The following is a 19,395-nucleotide window of genomic DNA, read 5'->3' as shown; positions in this document are numbered from 1 at the left end:
CACTCATCCCACCTTGTTCACGATCAATTCTCTTGATCTGAACAAAGGCAGACTCGTTTCTATCGAAACGTCTAGGCCTTATGTCAAGATCCCGGGACGGGGATGCGACAGTATTAGTTTAGAATTTTATACTAAGAGAATATATGATCTGGTTGTAAATAACTACAAGATGTTTAAACATTATTATGAATCTCCCACTTAAAGAAGACAATTCACATGAATCATAAGTTGAGAAATAAGAAACCAGAAAGCAAACTAATTTTTTTAATTATTAATTACAATTTCCATGGCAATTTAACCATTTCCTACGATCTCCGCAATCATTCTTTTGGAATAAAATTAATGTACTTTAAGATTTTTGATAAATATTGTATTTTATAGATATGCTATAATTCCTCCGTCAAGACGTTCCACTTTCCAAATAAGCTCTTTTTGTGAAATATAACTTTCTCACGCCTGTATCACTCTCTACACCACCAGCTTCTTCTACAATCACAACTCCAGCAACATGATCCCATATCTTCTCTTTGTAAGTCACTGAGCAATCTTTATAAACACTTCAGCGTCACCACATCCAATCGCTGCATACTTCACCATGATGTACACTAGCATAGGCATTTCCTCATGAGACGTAAAGGACAAAACAAAAATTCGTTTGTATTGTAACACTAAGAGAATATTTGAAATAAATAAACACTGTTAGTTTAGCTAACTCCTGCGGTTTACAAATGATTAGATTTATCACTTTCCTCTAGCTCACAAACTGTAACTAAAACCGGGTCATCTGACTGTTGAAACCTTAACAAGCTTTGTAGATTCTCCATATTCACTGAGGATTCACGGCGGCATCCAAGCTTGACCACCACCTCTCTTTGCATACATGACACACCCTTTTGATACTGATCCAGCTCGGTAGCAACCATACTTTGGCACTCTTTCTTGACTGGACAGATAAAAAATTAGGCTAAATATCAATCAACAAACTAATTAACTGTCCACTAAAAAATATGTAGTTTATACAATATCTAAAAGTGAGAGCTCCAGTGATGATAACTGAAATGAATTATGAAAATATAGTTGATAACAAATAAAAATCCAAACACGTCATGATTATAAATTAAAAAGGTCAAATGTTAAAAAAAAATATATTATTTAATTATAAAAATATATTTATTATATTCAGTTTAAAGTATTTTCCAAATGTTTTATAAAATTAAATATATTTTAATATAAAATAATTTTAATGTAGGCGGGCCACCCCTAGTTAGTTCATATAGTAAAAACAAATGAAAAATTAAACTACTAAACAAAATATAGTTTCCAATTTTTTTTAAAATCATTTTATATGATAAGCTTAAAATTTATATAATAGCCCAATAAAAAAAAATTATATGACACCAACCAGTTTTTATTTATTGTACTGTACTTTTTTACCAATTAAAAATGACTATGTACCAGTTTGGTTGCTTAAGTATGAAAACCATAATTTTATAATACTCTTTCCATTTCACAATATATGATGTTATTCGTTAGTGCACAAAGGTTAAGAAATTTATTTTTCTCTAAAAAGTAGTTTTAAGAATATAATTTAAAAATCATCCAGCCAAGTACAAAAATGACTACAACATCTAATGGTTACACAGTTTTCAATAAAGTTAAAAATAACATAAAAATATCAAAACATCGTCTATTTTGAAACAACAAAAATCTTCTAAAACATCAATCTATTATGAAAAGAAGGGAGTATACTCTTGTGTTTCTTTATTTTAATTATCATAAAGCTTTCAACTTTTTAAACATTTTTCTATATTTTTTATTAATTGAGATTAAGTAGATGAAACTAAAAAACATTGCCTCTATTGTTTTTAAAAAATTGGATGCCCCCTAAGCCAATGCTTCAATTTTGAACATTGAGGCACGGCTCTGGGGTTATATCCTTTATCTTACATAGTAAAGTCATTACGAATCAAATCCACAGTAATTTCTCATTTGCTTCAGTTCATTTACCTTTTGTCGTATTAGATTCCTAAGAGTAATGCAATTAGGAAACATAATAATCGTGTTTCCGTACAATGTACAAGGGAGACAAGTGGGCCCCACTACATTAAAAACGAATAATAGTCCTCCTATCAGTTAATTAATTTAATTTTTATTCTTCATTTGAAAAAAATAAACAAACAATTTCATATCGCTTATGGAACTAGGGTTGTTGGTTAAGATGGAGAAGTACGAGCTGGTGAAGGACATAGGCGCGGGGAATTTCGGAGTGGCGAGGCTCATGAAGGTTAAAAACTCAGAGGAGCTTGTTGCCATGAAGTACATCGAGCGTGGTCCCAAGGTCCTTCTCAGATCATCTCTCATTATCCTATAGCCTCATTAGGTTTTTTAGCTCATTGTAGTGTTAGTTAGAGTTTGTATCATTTTCATAGGAAGATTGTTGATTGATCATTTGGCTTTGTTGTTTTTTTGGGGTACAGATCGATGAGAATGTGGCGAGAGAGAGATCATAAATCACAGATCACTTCGCCATCCTAATATCATCCGCTTTAAGGAGGTTAGACATGTGTTCTCGCTATGGTGAAAATGATTTCGCTTGATTATGGATTTTCACAGGTGGTGTTGACTCCGACTCATCTTGCCATTGCCATGGAATATGCTGCTGGTGGTGAACTATTTGAGCGTATCTGCAGTGCTGGAAGATTCAGTGAAGATGAGGTTTGGCTTTTGCTACTGGGATTAGTTCTTTCAGAGTTCTGTAAAGATTAGGAAGAAGGAAAGGAGAGCAAACATATGTGAGTGAATCTTTGTATTTTTGTTATCACGTATCAAACACTTTGGGGCATACAGTCTAATCCATTTTCTAACTTTCTGTTTTTTCTTCTTTTCCAGGCGAGATACTTCTTCCAGCAGCATATATCAGGTGTTAGCTATTGCCATGCTATGGTAAGGCAAATATATTTTCGATTAGATGTTTGAGATTCGTTTGTTTATCAATCCGGTGGTCACCTTGTGTTTATTTTGTTGCAGCAAATATGCCATAGATATCTGAAGCTGGAGAATACACTACTTGATGGAAGTCCTGCTTCACGTCTCAAAATCAGTGACTTTGGTTATTCCAAGGTTTGCCACACTATATTAAACTTTCAACTTCTCTGCAATTGTATATGAGATCCTATTATGTTCTTCTCCATTGTCGTAAAAGCACTTTTAAGTTATTAGCTTTTTTTCTTCTTCTTCTTCTTCTTCTTTGTTGTAGTCCTCTCTACTCCACTCCAGGCCCAAAGTCAACAGTTGGAACTCCAGCATATATTGCACATGAGGTCCTTTCGAGGAGAGAATACGATGGCAAGGTAATCTTATTGCTATCCGAGTCTTGCTAAATCAAGCATCATGCTCAATGCAATGAACTTTGCATAAACCAATGAATTTATATGGAACTGTCATGATCTTTTCTCTTTGTTTGAACATTAACTTTGTGGAAGTCGGTAAGATTTGTGATTCTTTTCTTCTTCTCTCAGATGGCTGATGTATGGTCTTGTGGTGTAACTCTTTATGTCATGCTGGTTGGAGCCTACCCATTTGAAGACCAGGAAGACCCCAAAAACTTCAGGAAAACAATACAACTAGGCTTATTTGTTTGAGCCATGTGTCTGCTGCGTATCTAGGCTCAAATGTGTGATCTTGTTCATACAGAAAATCATGGCTGTTCAGTACAAGATCCCGAACTACGTCCACATCTCACAGGATTGCAAACATCTCCTATCCCGTCCAACTCACTCAAGGTAACACTATACATCAATCAAACGAACTAAATGTTTTCATAAGATTGGTTTTGTTTAACATTCGAGCTACTGCGTTTGTTGTTTTTGGCAGAGGATAAACATTGCAGAAATCAAGAAACACCCATGGTTCGTGAAGAACTTGCCAAGAGAACTCACAGAGACTGCTCAAGCTGCGTATTTCAGAAAAGAGAATCCAACCTTCTCCCTACAAACCGCAGAAGAGATCATGAAGATATTGGATGACGCCAAAACTCCCCCGCACGTTTCCCGGTCCATTGGAGGTTTTGGCTGGGGAGATGAAGAAGGGAAAGAAGACGAAGAGGTGGATGAAGAGGAGGTGGTGGAGGACGAGGAAGATGAGTATGACAAGACTGTAAAGCAAGTACACGCTAGTGGAGAAGTGAAAATCACTTGATTTTTCTTTGTGTTAAAAAAAAAGTTATCGTTGTTATAAAAGTAATGGGAAAGTCTATCTTTATTCATAACATAGATGTTCTTTATATAGGAGATTACACCGTCATAGATAGATGGAAAGATTATAAATCATAATCTCTTGGTTATGAGCCATCCACAATCTGGTTCATAACACTCCCCTTGGATGCCATAACCATTTAGAGCTTGTAATGTGCTTTAATGTTGCCTCATTAAACCCTTACCAGGAAAACCCAATTAGGACAAAACCATGGTGAAGGAAAAAGAGTATAACACACATTACTCCCCTTGATTTGGACATTACTAAAGGTCCCTTGGACCTCTCCAATTTTCTGCAATCCGTGGGTGATGAAAATCTTGGGCAGAATATGCTTCGTCCTCGAACATGATAGTTGGTTCTTCTTTACCATCGGCCATGCCACAATCTGATCGAACATATTGAGTCATCGACCTCAAATACACACACACACGAAATCTTGGATGATGTTGATGTGATATACGTGTATCACCATGTGTAAAACATAACATGTCTGAAAACAAATCAACAAAACCAAATAACCCCTCTTTGGGCTGGTTAGTATAAAATAAACCAAAAACAAAGGCTTCTTCATCGTCCTTCTTATGGACCACTCAGATCAGTGTCTAAAACAAGACTTTTGCATCGTCCATCTCAGGACTAAATGAACTTCTTTATCGTCCACCTTTGGACTGAATGGATCAGTGTCCAAAACAAGTGATTTCACGCCCATGTACTAGATAATGGGTGAGACTAGTCCATATTAAATCTCTTGAGTACCCTTTTCTGTATATACTATTTGATGCACAAGGATTTCATTGTTAATGTACTCAAGCTGTAATCCCAAACAAAACTTTGTTTTCCAAGATCTTTCATCTCAAACTCTTTCTTGAGATATTCAACTGTTTGGGAAATTGTATCCAGAGGTTCCTAAGATATTCAGATCATATACTTTGATGATTATCAATATTGTTATCGAGAACTTGTTGTACTTTCAGCTCAATACCCTCTAGTACTTTCATTATCCAGTGGACCATATAAATATGCACTCACTATATCAACTTGCTGCAAGTCTAATTTTCTCTCTTATATAGCCAGACTTATGAGAAATCTAAAAGTAGTTGCATCCACCACATGGGAGTATGTCTCCTCATAATCTATTACTGGTCTTTGTGAGAATCCTTGTGCAACATCATCTTTATATCTCACAATTTCTATTCCTCACAAGACCCATTTATATCCACTGGTTTTAACATTATATGACGTCTTAATCATATGACCAAATACACCTTTCTTCCTTAAACTATTTAACCCCACGTTTCCATTCAATCTAATATGTTCTACGAGTGTGCACTCTTATATTGACGTGGGTTCATGATCCTCGCTTATATTCATTAATTCAAGTGCTACCTTGTATGCAAATAAATCATCTTATGTCGACATTCCTTATTGGTTCCATTATGTTCCAAACATGATATAATCGATTGAGATTCATTATTATCAGGACCTTTAATACTTTGCAGCTTGGCGTCCCAAGCTACATTGTTTGGTACATGTACCTTAGAGCCGGCCGGCCTTATCTCCATGTCTGGGATGGTTTCCTTAGTAACCTCGGATTTGGATTTTGATTATCATTCTCTGCACCTTTCTTTTGTTTCCGAGGATTCTTATCTTTTGGAACCTATTTGGTCTACCACGTTTCATACGTTGTCTAGGCTCTGTAGCAACTTGACTGTGTCTCTTCTTGGACATCAAATTCGTTGGTGCTTTACAAGCTGGTTTATATATGACTTAGTCATTCTTTTTCGGGTCAGCAAATGTGTCTGGCATTTGATTAGCTAGCTTTGTAAATGTATAATCTTTGGACGTCTATTTCACATTCTTTAGTCTGAGGATCTTGCTAAGACATTGATGGTTGATTCCATTCTATTTCTTTTACCATTCTTTTACCAGCTTTATTATTATTTTTTCTCCTCCTGGTCTTAAAATAATCCGTGTACCTGGCCTCAAATATAATCACCCATAGTTGGCTCAAAGTACTTTATTATTGTGGGATAATCATATCCAACATATATCTTCATCCTCCTTTTGAGGTCCCATCTTAGTTCTCTGTGGTGGAGCAATTAGTACATAGACAACACATCCAAATGTCTTATGATGGGGTATGTTTGGCTCTTGACCCGTTAATAATTGTGATAGGGGATATCTATGCTCACTAAATGGCCTGATGCGTATTAACTTAGGTGCATGTAAATTTCGTGTGGTCCAAGCTGTGAATGGGAGTTTTGACCTCATAAGTTATGGTCTATCCGTTCTTGGTATGGACATGTATCACAGAATTGTCCACACTTACCCCCATGGACATACCATAATCATTTAAATGCTTGGCACATGTATTCACCAGTATTATCTAAACATATAGTCTTTATTATGAAAAAGGGGCTCGTAGCCGTTTTACTGGTGATGGCCTAATGAGTTTCCCTTGTATACATGCTACACACGTGAGATTCTTTGGGATAACTCTTCTTATCTTTTAATGTGTGTCTTTTGAATATCAATTTTCGCATCATGTTTGGACCAGGATGACCAATCCGGTCGTGCCATAAAGTGTATATTTTCGCAGGCTTTTAGCCTCTATTATACTGATCTATGCATAGTCTAGGTCAGTAGAGATGCAAGTATAGTCTTTAGGACTTATTATGGCCTTGGGCGATTTTATACATATATCTGAAGGAAGTCTTTGTTTCCTTCGCCCATTGTTTCAATATGGAAACCATTCATTCTTATATCTTTAAAACTCAATATGCTGCTCTTGCTCTTAGAGCTGGGTGAATATAAGGCATCACTGATTTCTAGATGCATACCATTAGGCAATAATATATTAGCTTAGCCATAGCTTTCTTTCAGACTGGTGATACCTGCTTTAGTACTTATATTGGCGTTTTTCAGTGTATTCATATAGAAAAATCATTCATTCAGTTAATCTAAGCAAACAATGTAATAGAAATAAATTCAAGGAGATAAAAATCAGAGAAATCATACAAGCAAAGCAATCACACAAGTTTGATGTCGAAATCAGATTATCAACTTGATTCTTTTAGGCAATAATAAGTCTCATATTCCATAATATCATCTTGATCATGTTCGAAATTATTTTCACCATCTTTATAGACCAAGTGGGTTTCATGATTCTTCCTTTTTAGACTCTCTTTGGGAGTCCTTCATATCTTAGCCCAATGGTTCCCATTCCATATCTATTGGACACTGATTGGGTCGAGCTTTGTGGTTTAAAGGATATACCATGGCCACTACCTTGACCATGGCTCAAATTGGGTTGATACCTACGGCCTCTGCCATAGTGATTCCCACGGCCAAATGTGTTATAGTGGTCATGGCCACATCCTTTCCACCCTCCACGGCCATGACCGCGTGTTCTATCATTCTGGACGTGGTTACCTTTTTTTTTTCTGCGGCCTTATTGGTATCAGATAATAGGGTTAATCCAGAAGGTCTCAATTCACTGTTTCTCATCAGTAATCCATTATTTTGCCCAGTTAGCAATAGACTCATCCACAGACTTATAGTCCTGGATTATGGGATTCTTCCAATCAAATAGGGCATTTGGTAATAACATCGTTCTTTGGTGATCATATCTCGATTTTTAACTCTGTCCAAAGGTCTAGAGGATTCTCTATAGTCAGATACTGATCTTTGAGACTCTTAATAAGATGATGGCTGATAATTAATATTGCCATGTATCAATCCTTCTCATTGGCATTATTGCCTTCTATGATACATTCACCAAGTCTTTTTGACTTTATGATAATCTTTGTATCCAATGCCCACCGTAAATAATTATCTCCAAAGAGATTTAGGGCAGCAAAATCCAGGTTGATTTTCGACATCTTCATATATCACTCAATATTTAGGTATTATTTTAATGCGGCCTTACTCATAAAAATAATCAATTCGGATTTTAATCTTGTGAGGACAATGAGACTATCAATCTTAAAGACATTTAATCAATCAGTCAATTTCTAGCAAGTCTCAGCAGTACTATTTCTATGTGCTCATAATATTATGGTTTATCAAGACTAGCAAAAACGGATTCAATTAATCATGCAGTTAGGGTTTAACAATCAATAGATTTTAGCAAGACTAGTAAAAAATTTTATTAATCACTCAATCAGTTTCAAGGCTGATTTTAGCAATACTATAATATAGATTTCAAGCATGAATTTCAATGAATCAATTTCAAGGCTGATTTTAGCAATACTAGAATATAGATTTCAAGCATGAATTTCAATGAATCAGTTTCAAGGCTGATTGGTATTTAGCATAAACCATGTGTAAATAATTTATCTAGTATCTGAATTTATCAAACCTCAAAAACATATAATCAAATCAATCAATTTAATCGAACTTAGCATACAATCTTAAACCTCAAGACATTACATTTTATCATGAATCTATCAACCTAGCATACGGATTCTCAATTCTTAAAGACATCCAAATCAGATCAATATAACCTATCATACGGATTATTTAGGGTTTCTATTTAAAACAAATCAGATTACAAAACTATCAATCCTAGCAGATGATATTAAACATCAAGAATCATGCAATCAGATCATTCGAATTTTAAACAAGTAAACCTCAATCAATCTATCAACCTATCGGATTTTATAAGCAAAACAAGCTAGCAACCTATCGGATTCAATCAATGTTTTAACATGCTGGTCGGTTTAAATTTTTTTTAAATCAGATGAACAATTAACCAAGCAGGATAAGAAAATAAATCTATAAATTTAATGGTCAAAAAATTCTAGCAACATAGCATCAGATTCAATCAGATTTAAAACCTCAATGATCAAAACCGAAAACAGTTTTGATTTCAAAATATTCGATTAAGGTTTTAATATGTGATTTGATAATTACTAAGTGTTTTCATGCACCATGTGCAGTGATAAATTTTTTAAAAGTTAAATTATATTTAAAATAAAATTTATTAATATTATATATTTTATTATTTTTCACTAATATTTAATATAAAGTTGATTATTTAAGCATAAAATTAAGAAAAATATAATTTTGTTTATTTTAAATTACATTTAATAATATATATGTAATATATTTAAAATTTGAATCTTAGATAATTTTTTTTCTATTTATTTTGGTTAAATGTATTAAATCAACTTGTATACAATTACTAAAAATCATATAAAAATTGTATAGTTATTAAAAATTATAACTAAACAATATTTATAAAATTTGTAGATATCTAAAAGAGACTAATGAAATTACGATTAACAATTTATTAATTTTTTAAAAAAGATGTAGAAAATTGTGAAAATATAAGTAATAAAATTGTATAATTATAAAAATACAATTAAATAATGTATTTCGAAATTTATAATGCATATTTCAATATATTTATTTTAGTGATGATTTATGAATTATTACCATATTTTAAGAAGTTTAACAAAAATATAAATCGACATTAAATGTAATGTATTAGTTATTGTCATATTCTATAAAATGTACCAAAAATATATGTCAGTAATAAATGTGATTGTCATTGTCATATTAACTATAAGCCATGTCATCAATCTTGTTAGCCGTGTCATCATTTTTTTGTGTAAAAATGATTGTATATATAACTTGTGGCAAAATCACTTCGCAAATATAGTTTAGGGGATAATATAATTAATTCTAATACTTATATTATTTAGGGTTTATAGATATAGGGTTAGGGTTTATCGGATTTTAACTTGTAAAAACCGTTTTGGGGTTTTAATCACGTAGGAACATGATTTAGGGTTTGGGGTATCGAACTTTCAGAGCTTCAATTTACTCAATTAGGATTTTTGATCTATTACGGTTTTGATTCATAAAGATTAGGGTTTTAGAGTTTCATTCTTTATCAATCAATCCATGTTCGATTATGGGTTCTTAGGTTTTGAATTACCTTTTAACCTTAGATGATTGTTGAATCGGACCACCAAAGAAGTTGAGCCGCGAGCTGGACACAAACTGGAATGGATCGAGTCGCTTCTATCGGATCGCGGACGTCCTTTGTTGCTTGATCGGGAACGCCTTGATCATCAGACGCGAGCTATTTGATGCTGTCGCGAGCGAGGAAGAGGTCGCGTGCTGGAGCTACCCTCGGATCGCGAACGTCTGAGCTAGGATCAGGAACGCTTTGGGCTGAAGCTGATCGGGGACGCGAGCTGGAACAGATGCGGGACCAAGAGACGCGATCGGGGTTTAGGGTTCGTCGGATCGCCGGCTAGGGTTAGGGTTTTAGGATTTTTCGATTTGGGTATTAGCTTAGGAATTTAAAGTTTCGTGCTGATAACGTGTTATAAAAGTAATGGGAAAGTCTATCTTTATTTATAACATAGAGGTTACTTATATATGAGATTACACCGTCATAGATAAATGGAAAGATTACAAATCATAATCTCTTAGTTATGAGCCATCCACGATCTAGTTCATAACAATCGTTGGTTCGTTGAAAAAACTAGAAGTCTCAGTTTTTGTGTTTGCCTTGGTGCATTGTGACTTCGAAATAAATATTTTGTAAATTATTATTTTAAAATTTTTTGGGAGAGGATTCGTCTATTTAGGGTCCGAATGGTAACTGCGGTTTTGATAATATAAGCAGTGCGAAATTAGAGTGCGGTACGGTGCAACTGCGGTTCATGCGGTTTGCGGGACAAGTGCGGATTTCATAAAAAAAATAGTGCGGGTTTGATAAAAAAAATAGTGCGGTTTTGATAAAAGTAGTGATGTTATGATAAAAGATAATGTAAGATAAACATATTAATATAATTAAAATTTTAATTTGTTTACTCTGTAATAATATCATAATATTTTTTAAAAAAACTGTAACCTGATATAAATAATATATTATACAATATATATATATTTTACATTTGAATTTAGAAATTAGTGATTAGAATTTATAGTTAAGTATTATAATGTAGGTTAGGTTTATGCATGGACAAAAAAAATGGGAATTGTTAAGTATTATAGTGTATGTTAGGTTTATGCATTAGAAAAAATGGGAAACAAAGAAATAACCGACACAAAACAGGAATGAAACCTTTACATACTCAAACGGTTCCTATATTATATATTTGAAATAATCGAACGGAAATCGAATCGAGAACCAAAAATATACCCGAATATATAAATAAAGCTGGATCACCTGTTTTACCGAATTTAACCGAATTATTTACCAATTTAACCGAGATATTACGTGTGTAAACTCTATTAAAATAAATAGTTTATACTAAAAATTATTAAAAAGATAATTTATAATAATTTTTTAATTAACATTTATGATACTAGATTACTAGATTAATTTGAATGAATATTTATTAATCTATATATAACATTATTTAATATATATGTTATATAAGTTATATAGATACAAATCATACTTTCAAAATACTTACAATGTTTTCTAAAGAAAAGAAAAGAAAAATGTTTTTCATGGACAAATAAGAAAAAGTGTTATAAATGTAACTATTACGTAAAATATAACTAAAAACATAATACTAGAAAGAAAATAATTTATTAATTACCATACAAAAGGCGTTTTTTTTAACCGCATGTTCTCGTCTGTGGACTGAAGTTGTAGTGCGTTTTTTAAATTTCATGTGTATTTGGTTGCCTCGAAGAACGTAAGCGGATTTGTAGTGCGTTTTTCTTAAAACCGTCTTTTTTAGTTTGTTAATTGTGATCGGTGACTGGAGTGTGGTTTTGTAAAATACGCACTCAATTCCGCAATTTATATGTTACCATTCATTACCTTAATTTATACATTTTCGTATTTGTTCCTTCCTAATCTCAATTTACCACCGTTATTTGTTTCCGAAAATGAAGAATCAAATATACGAATTGAAAACAATATTCAAAATTCAAAAATAATTTATTATCCTCTTTTCATTTGGGAACATGAGAGGGAAACTATCCCGCCATTAGCAAAACTGCATAAACTATCAAGCTCAATCGGCGGCGACTTTTGTATCCGACTTTCTCCGCCGGAGTGATACCGTGCCGCTGTAGAAGCAAATACCCCCAATTGATTCTCAAATGTATGTCCTTGGGTTTTCTCATTTCGCAATCAATTCTCAATTCTAGGGTTTTTCGTTTCGCAATCGTTCCTCACACAACACCGATGCAAAATTTCGCTGTGGTTATAACTACTTGCTGATTAGTTTTTCGATTTGGGTTTTCGTTGTTTGTTAGTAAAGTGAATCACTTTGGAGCTATGGGCTCGTTTTTTATTCACTTCGATTTCCTGTTTCTGTAGTGTTTCACCGTTTTTTCAACTGCTGAAATTGGTGGGTGAAGACTAGCGGATCCGTCTTTTGTCTCGCTTGAGTTTGTGTTTGGTATAGTATTCTTAGCTAAAAGTTTGCAGATTTGTGTTAAATTAGATTCGTAGTTAGTCAATTATGTGATAAATGTGCATTCTTTTTCGGCTTGTGTTTTATTAATCTGAATGCAACTTCTTATATGTTTCTTCATTAAGTGACGAAGTTGCGGTTGTCAAGGGAAGATTAAACTTTGGTGGAACATCTGCAGCATGTTTAAGAAAAACCTATGATTAATTCAAATCAAGTAAGGTAAGGATGATGTTCCAATATTTTCTGGTAGTTTCTTTCTTTTTGTTTGCTCTTCGTTATTCACTGCTAGAAAATTTGGCAGTAGGAGTCATCTCCCTGAAGTTGAGAAACCTAAAGGTCCTCAAACCAATTGGTCAGATCATGCAAATGCGCTCGAAGATCCATCTTCCAGGACTAAGCATTTGAGCTCCGGTTTCCTTTATGCAATAGAAAGTCAAAAGCCTAGAAAAAGCAGAGATATGGCGGCGAGGTATTATCGCTATATTCTTTTGTGAATAACCATCTTCTGCATTGTTCTTTGATTGTCTTTTACTTTGACCCACTACTGTCTGCTGTTTGGATTCGTTGAAGTAGAACTACTGAAAATTAAATATCAAACAAATTCATTGGTTTCAAGGATAGCTTTCCACCACATTGTAATATCTCCCTTTTCCAGCAAAATTGAGTGTGATACCACTATATTTCCCTATGATATCTCTTGTAAAAAATGTCAGCGATGGAAAAATTTGTGTGATTTGTTTAGCTTTCTTCGTGGATCTGTTTAAAACTATCTGATTCAAAAATATTTAACAAGCTTCCTTTTCTCTCTGTGTAGGTCAATTGCGTTTCCTAGTGTGAATGCGCATACTTTGGCGCACCCGCAAATTGCAAAGGTAATATTGTTGAAGAGAAACTGTTGTGGAAGTTATATGTTTATCTTTCTCTCTATCCATTTCTTTGAGTAAATAGTTTATCTCATTGTAGTTTTTATATTTCTCTACTTTCTGATTCAACTTCCCCTTTTTGATAGACCTCTTTTCATGAACTCTACATATATGTTATTTATTGGTATCCTATGTTGGCAGGCTTGGAGTGCTCTTTCAAGTCTCTCATTAAATAAGACCTACCTAAGACCTGGAATTACTCCCCCGGTTGATGATGGTGGCACCAATGGCTCGTATTCTGCAAGAGAGAGATCCACTGTGAAAGTTACATGTAGCACTGATGGTTCTTTTTATTCGAACAATCAACAAAATCAAAGTCAAATGGGTGTACCAGGAACTGGAAGAAACTTTCACAGCTTTCCTCCCCCTGTCCCTGGTGATGGTAAAATATTTGCTGAAAAGTTTCCACGGATAAATGATGAGGCCAGAGAACCAGAAACTAGTTCCGCGCATTTAAATGGTGTGGAGAAACCATTCAGGAGTTCTGCATTCGCAGCTGAGCAGTTGGGATCTGGAGAAGCATGTCTTGATGAGATTGATGATGACATACTTCAGGTAATGGTACCGGTTCAGTTACCACATAATTTTCCCTTATTTAGTACTCTATGCGAAGAAGCTAGTTTTATCAATTTCGTAAAGATCCGGAAGCATCTCTGCGTCACGGATTTGTGTTCAAAATATGTTAACTCAAGCGTGTTAACACTTTGTGATACAGAATATTGATGTCGACCAAATTATGATGGAACACTACCAATCAACAAGTACGCCTCCGCCATCTGTATCTAGTTTGCCATCGAGAGCTCCACCTGTGGATAGAAGTGCTTCCAGAAGAGAAGAAGAGAGTTGTCTGCCTCCTGAACTATGTTCTAACTGCAGTCATGGAATAAAGGTATGGATTCTGTTTTTCTCTCTTTTTAGTTTTTATTATGGTTGTCTCATTTTGTTTGACGTTGGTATCTTCTCAGCTAGGGCTTTGTCCAGAAGCTTCAACCCATTTGGAACAAATGAAGAACATGTTGATTGCAATATCAAATGAACTTCTTGACGATGATACTGATCTGAGTCCTGATCGTATTCAAGAGCTTCGTCAAGAGAGGTTTATATCCCAATCTTTTTTTTTCTGTTTTCTTGGCTGTTAAAATTTTCCGTTCCCTGGAGGCTGTGGTATATTACCCAGCAAAATTTATTGGGAATAGTGCAGCAAAAAGAGATTAGGCTTAAAGAAGTAATAGACAATGCATCTGTTTCTTGAGTCCGAGTATTTAAAGGTGTCGCAACTGTGTGTATGCCTTGAATTTGAGTGAGTTTCTAGTGAATCACAATTTGTGTTGTTGATAGGTTACTGCTGAAGAAGCAAATTCAGCAGCTCGAGGACCATACTCGAGATAAAGAAAAGCACAAGTCTCAGTTTTTGTCATCTACAGCTACTCGTGCTTCACAGTATGAAACACCTAAATCAACAAATCTAAGATTTGATCATCCACAAACTGATTCTCGAGCACATTTTAATGAGCAAGGAAGATATGCATCTGATAGCTGGAACATGCCAAAAGATTCTTCATTTTCTGTAGATAGGTACGGTCTTTCATCTGCTCCTGTAGAGAGAGAACAATACGTTCCGAGGATTATCGAGGTGACGTACACTGAAGGTTCAAACGACCAAAAGTGGAGCAGTCGTGATTTCCCTTGGACGAGAAAATTGGAGGTGATTTGCTGAGTTTCTATCTTTTACTTTGTTCACTTACATTCCATGTGCTCATGTGTTTGCTTGCAACGTTCAGGTCAGTAACAAAAAAGTGTTTGGAAATCACTCGTTTCGACCTAACCAGAGAGAAATCATCAACGCGACAATGAGTGGCTCTGATGTATTTGTGTTGATGCCAACAGGAGGAGGCAAGAGTTTGACGTATCAGGTCATTATACTTGAGACTTTACTTTTTTAATGTCACGTTGTTTTTCTCCAAACTGTTTTCTAACATCTTTGTTTTGCAGCTCCCTGCTCTGATCTGTCAAGGAATAACATTGGTCATTTCTCCACTCGTGTCACTTATTCAAGACCAGATAATGAACTTATTGCAGGTGAACATTTCAGAAACCCCCAGAGATTTCATTTGTATCTTCTGTTTCATTGATAAATTATTCATACAGAGGATCCTTTCTATTTAACAGGCAAATATACCCGCTGCTTCCTTAAGTGCCGGCATGGAATGGTCTGAACAACTGAAGATCTTTCAGGAGCTTTGTTCCGAGCATTCTAAGTACAAATTACTATACGTCACACCCGAAAAAGTGGCACAGTGAGTTGCTACTTCAATTCTATATAACTTTCTCTCTCTCTTTTTTATTTGTTTTGTATCATGGCCATAGGGTTCTTATAATTCTAGATTAGGTTGTGGACAAGTAGTGCAAGGGTCGCCAAAACTCTGAATGCTATTACTGGCAACACGTAGCTAAGCAGTATCTCTTTCTTGATTACAGAAGCGATTCTCTTTTGAGGCATCTAGACAACTTAAACTCTTGTGGTTTGCTTGCTCGATTTGTTATTGATGAAGCTCATTGTGTGAGCCAATGGGGGCATGACTTTCGACCAGACTACCAGGTTAGGCCATTATAAGCTTCAAACAAGGCACTCCCTTGCCTTTTTTACTCACCGAGAATATTGTGGAACATGCAGAGTCTTGGTATTCTGAAGCAGAAGTTTCCCAACATTCCCGTGTTAGCTTTAACAGCTACCGCAACAGCCAGTGTGAAAGAAGACGTTGTACAAGCCCTTGGCCTTGTTAACTGTGTTGTGTTCCGGCAAAGTTTTAATCGCCCAAATCTATTGTAAGTAAAAATACCTAAAAGCTAACATATATATATATATATATATATATATATATTTGAGAATGCTGCTTAACAAGAAATTTTTAGGTATTCCGTTGTTCCAAAGACGAAAAAGTGTCTGGAGGATATTGACAAATTTATAAAGGAAAACCATTTTGATGAATGTGGAATTATATATTGTCTTTCAAGAAATGACTGCGAGAAAGTTGCTCAAAAGTTACAGGTTGGTCATTTGTATATTAAAGCCTTATCATTGTCCTGTGCATACGACAAAATATCATGTTTAAACGTAGAATTGGATACAATTTCAGGAGTTCGGTCATAAAGCAGCATTCTACCATGGAAGCATAGAGCCTACTCAACGTGCTTTAGTACAGAAACAATGGAGCAAGGACGAAGTCAATATAATATGTGCTACTGTGGCCTTTGGAATGGGTACTTCTTTGTGCTTATGTTTGCTTTAATTGATGGAACTTTGCTGCCCATTAACATTGCACATTTACAGGAATCAACAAGCCTGATGTCCGGTTTGTTATTCATCACTCGCTCCCAAAGTCTATAGAAGGCTATCATCAGGTATTGTACATTCAATCATGATAACTTTGTTTAACAAATTGCACACAAAGATACTCACATAAGCTTTCTTTTTTAAAACCAAGGAATGTGGTCGTGCTGGCAGGGATGGCCAGCGAGCATCTTGTGTTTTGTATTACGGTTATGGCGACTATGTAAGTTGCATTATACTAAAGTAGTGTATATATTTTTCATCTTTCTACTCTTGGTTATGTTTATGAAACACAATATTGTTTCAGATACGAGTTAAGCATATGATTAGCCAAGTAGGAGTTGACCAAAGCCCCATGGCAAATGGTTATAATCGTGTAGCGAGTTCAGGGAGGTTACTTGAAACGAACACTGAAAACCTTCTCCGCATGGTACTTAACGTGCAGATTCCTATTATTTGCTTTTAAAGTTATATTTGCTGAAATATTTCTCCGAAATTTTATCGCTTCAGGTTAGATACTGTGAAAATGAGGTGGACTGCCGACGTTTCCTACAGCTAGTCCATTTTGGGGAAAAGTTTGACTCCACAAACTGCAAAAGGACGTGTGATAATTGTTCAAGTAGCCAGAGTTTGATTGACAAAGATGTCACTTTGATTACAAGGCAATTGGTATAGGAACTGTTTAAAGTTCATCATGTATATCTCACTTGTTGAATGTGTTGTTATTGATCACGTGTGCCTTGCGTAGGTTGAACTGGTGAAGCAAACAGGAGAAAGGTTTTCATCATCTCATATTCTTGAAGTCTACAGAGGTTCCTTAAACCAAATGGTATGCACAAATAAAAACAATCTTTAACTCTTTCATGGCTTCTCAATCCTGGCAATCCAATCAGTGTGGCTTGATCTCTTGAAAATAACTCAGTTCGCTGCGTGTAGGTGAAGAAACACAGACACGAGACGTTGCAGTTCCATGGAGCTGGAAAACATTTAACGAAACTTGAAGTCTCCCGTATCTTGCACTATCTCGTAACAGAGGACATTCTTGTGGAAGATGTTAGGAAGAGTGATATGTACGGATCCGTATCATCGTTGCTCAAGGTACTTAAATTGTTAATATTTTCCACTTCGCTTCTCCCTCTCATTAACTGTTAATATATGCACATAACGTCCATTCTTGAAGATGTTAACGTCTGTGTACCTATCTGCTGTATCTAGGTGAATAAATCAAAGGCTGCCTCACTCTTTTCTGGAAGCCAGACTATAATGATGAGGTTTGACTTTGTGCTTGTGATATATCTTTCTAGTAAAAGGTTCACATGAACTAGGATCAAGCAAATCATTGCTTGTTAAAGATAACTTTAGCTAAGACTTCCATGTTCTGTTTGCAGATTCCCTTCTTCTGTAAAAGTATTAAAGCCCTGTAAAGCTGCGCCAACCCCTGCAAAAGCTCCTTTAGTATCAGCAGATGCTCCTCCAGAAGATGTGGTATATCACTTTGTAGTTTAATCTCACTTTGAATTTGCTGAGTGGTTGGTTCATTGATCTTTTCTCTGTAGAATCTCTCCGCCATCATGTACACAGCCTTGAGGAAGCTTCGTACGCTTCTTGTCAAAGAAGCCCCTGACGGTGTCATGGCATATCATATATTTGGGTAATCCTCAAAACCATTCCTCTTCTCGTTTTCCATGATCTTCCAAGTTCTTTACTTAAACCTTTTATTTGTTGTGGCAGCAATGCAACACTTCAGCAGATGAGCAAGAAAATTCCAAGAACCAAAGAGGAACTCCTCGAGATAAATGGCCTTGGGAAGTAAGTTATCTTAGCCTTCAAAACCTGTAGTTGTGATCATTACAAAGGCAATGTGAAAGAAAAAAACATTCAAAAGAGTTTGATGATGACGTTGTGCATTTTTTTTTAATTTTTCTTTCAGGGCCAAAGTATTAAAGTACGGTGAACGGTTGTTGGAAACAATAGAGTCAACGGTGAACGAGTACTATGGAACCAGTAAGAAAGAAGAGTCCATGATTAGTCCGGATTCAGGGAAGAGGAGAAGAGACGAGAACATTAGTCCGAATGTAACCGAGGAGGATGATGATTTCGCAGAGAGCTCAAGCCAGTCTTGCAAGAAAACGGTGAGAAGCAAAAGCAGTGAGGTTCTTCATGGTGAATGTGTAGATGGAGGTGGAGTAGGTATGGTCATGGAGAAGCTAGATTTTGATTTTGATTTTGAAGACGAAGATGGGTCGGAGATACGACCTGAGGGGAGAGTATTACCCTGGTGAAGTAGTAACCATTGTGAAATGTTAAATTTAAATTGCTGTAAACTTCTATGGTCTAGGCGGTGGTGTACCTTAATGTTCAGTAGAATGTTGAATTGTCAGATTATTAAATTATATATCTACACATTTGAAGTAGTTGCATCTTTTACAATTTGTAATCTTGTTATGAGCAATTATTAATCATAATTGTAAAAGCATCATTCATGAGGAAG

At 35.2% G+C, this 19,395-nt stretch overlaps 1 protein-coding gene and 1 pseudogene across 4 annotated transcripts; both read left to right on the top strand.

The window, feature by feature from the left end:
* Positions 1-1,186: 1,186 nt before the first annotated feature.
* On the top strand, positions 1,187-4,287 carry LOC106455037 (annotated as a pseudogene).
* Positions 4,288-12,078: 7,791 nt separating this feature from the next.
* Positions 12,079-19,318, top strand: LOC106451717 (ATP-dependent DNA helicase Q-like 4A). Of its 4 annotated transcripts, XM_048766329.1 has the most exons (27): positions 12,134-12,335; positions 12,554-12,635; positions 12,776-12,864; positions 12,952-13,119; positions 13,465-13,522; positions 13,715-14,128; positions 14,289-14,462; positions 14,539-14,669; positions 14,912-15,278; positions 15,355-15,486; positions 15,566-15,652; positions 15,743-15,870; positions 16,052-16,172; positions 16,248-16,399; positions 16,487-16,622; positions 16,711-16,834; positions 16,905-16,975; positions 17,059-17,127; positions 17,212-17,334; positions 17,415-17,573; positions 17,653-17,733; positions 17,841-18,002; positions 18,120-18,175; positions 18,293-18,389; positions 18,461-18,555; positions 18,636-18,713; positions 18,835-19,318. In XM_048766329.1, the coding sequence occupies exons 4-27, from the start codon at positions 13,109-13,111 to the stop codon at positions 19,184-19,186; spliced, it is 3,378 nt and encodes a 1,125-aa protein (XP_048622286.1). In that variant the 5' UTR covers positions 12,134-12,335; positions 12,554-12,635; positions 12,776-12,864; positions 12,952-13,108; the 3' UTR covers positions 19,187-19,318. The 4 variants fall into 4 exon arrangements, with proteins under 4 accessions (XP_048622285.1, XP_048622284.1, XP_048622286.1 ...); XM_048766328.1 differs by lacking the exon at positions 12,554-12,635 and having other exon boundaries at positions 12,079-12,335; positions 12,776-12,869; positions 12,955-13,119; XM_048766327.1 differs by lacking the exon at positions 12,554-12,635 and having other exon boundaries at positions 12,079-12,335; positions 12,776-12,869.
* The last annotated feature ends 77 nt before the right edge of the window (positions 19,319-19,395 follow it).

Source organism: Brassica napus, chromosome C8 (genome assembly GCF_020379485.1).
Source record: "Brassica napus cultivar Da-Ae chromosome C8, Da-Ae, whole genome shotgun sequence".
In the NCBI taxonomy this organism is placed as follows: domain Eukaryota; kingdom Viridiplantae; phylum Streptophyta; class Magnoliopsida; order Brassicales; family Brassicaceae; genus Brassica; species Brassica napus.
The sequence above is the reverse complement of the archived record's forward strand: the minus strand, read 5'-3'. Positions and strand labels throughout refer to the sequence as shown.

What these genes read in the sequence shown, in the direction of transcription:
- LOC106451717 (XM_048766327.1), top strand. Translation starts at nt 12,847, where the DNA reads ATGATTAATTCAAATCAAGTAAG. An exon ending in CTATAGAAGGCTATCATCAG is followed by an intron (nt 16,976 to 17,058) that starts GTATTGTACATT and finishes TTTAAAACCAAG; the next exon opens with GAATGTGGTCGTGCTGGCAG. An exon ending in CCGTATCATCGTTGCTCAAG is followed by an intron (nt 18,003 to 18,119) that starts GTACTTAAATTG and finishes TGCTGTATCTAG; the next exon opens with GTGAATAAATCAAAGGCTGC.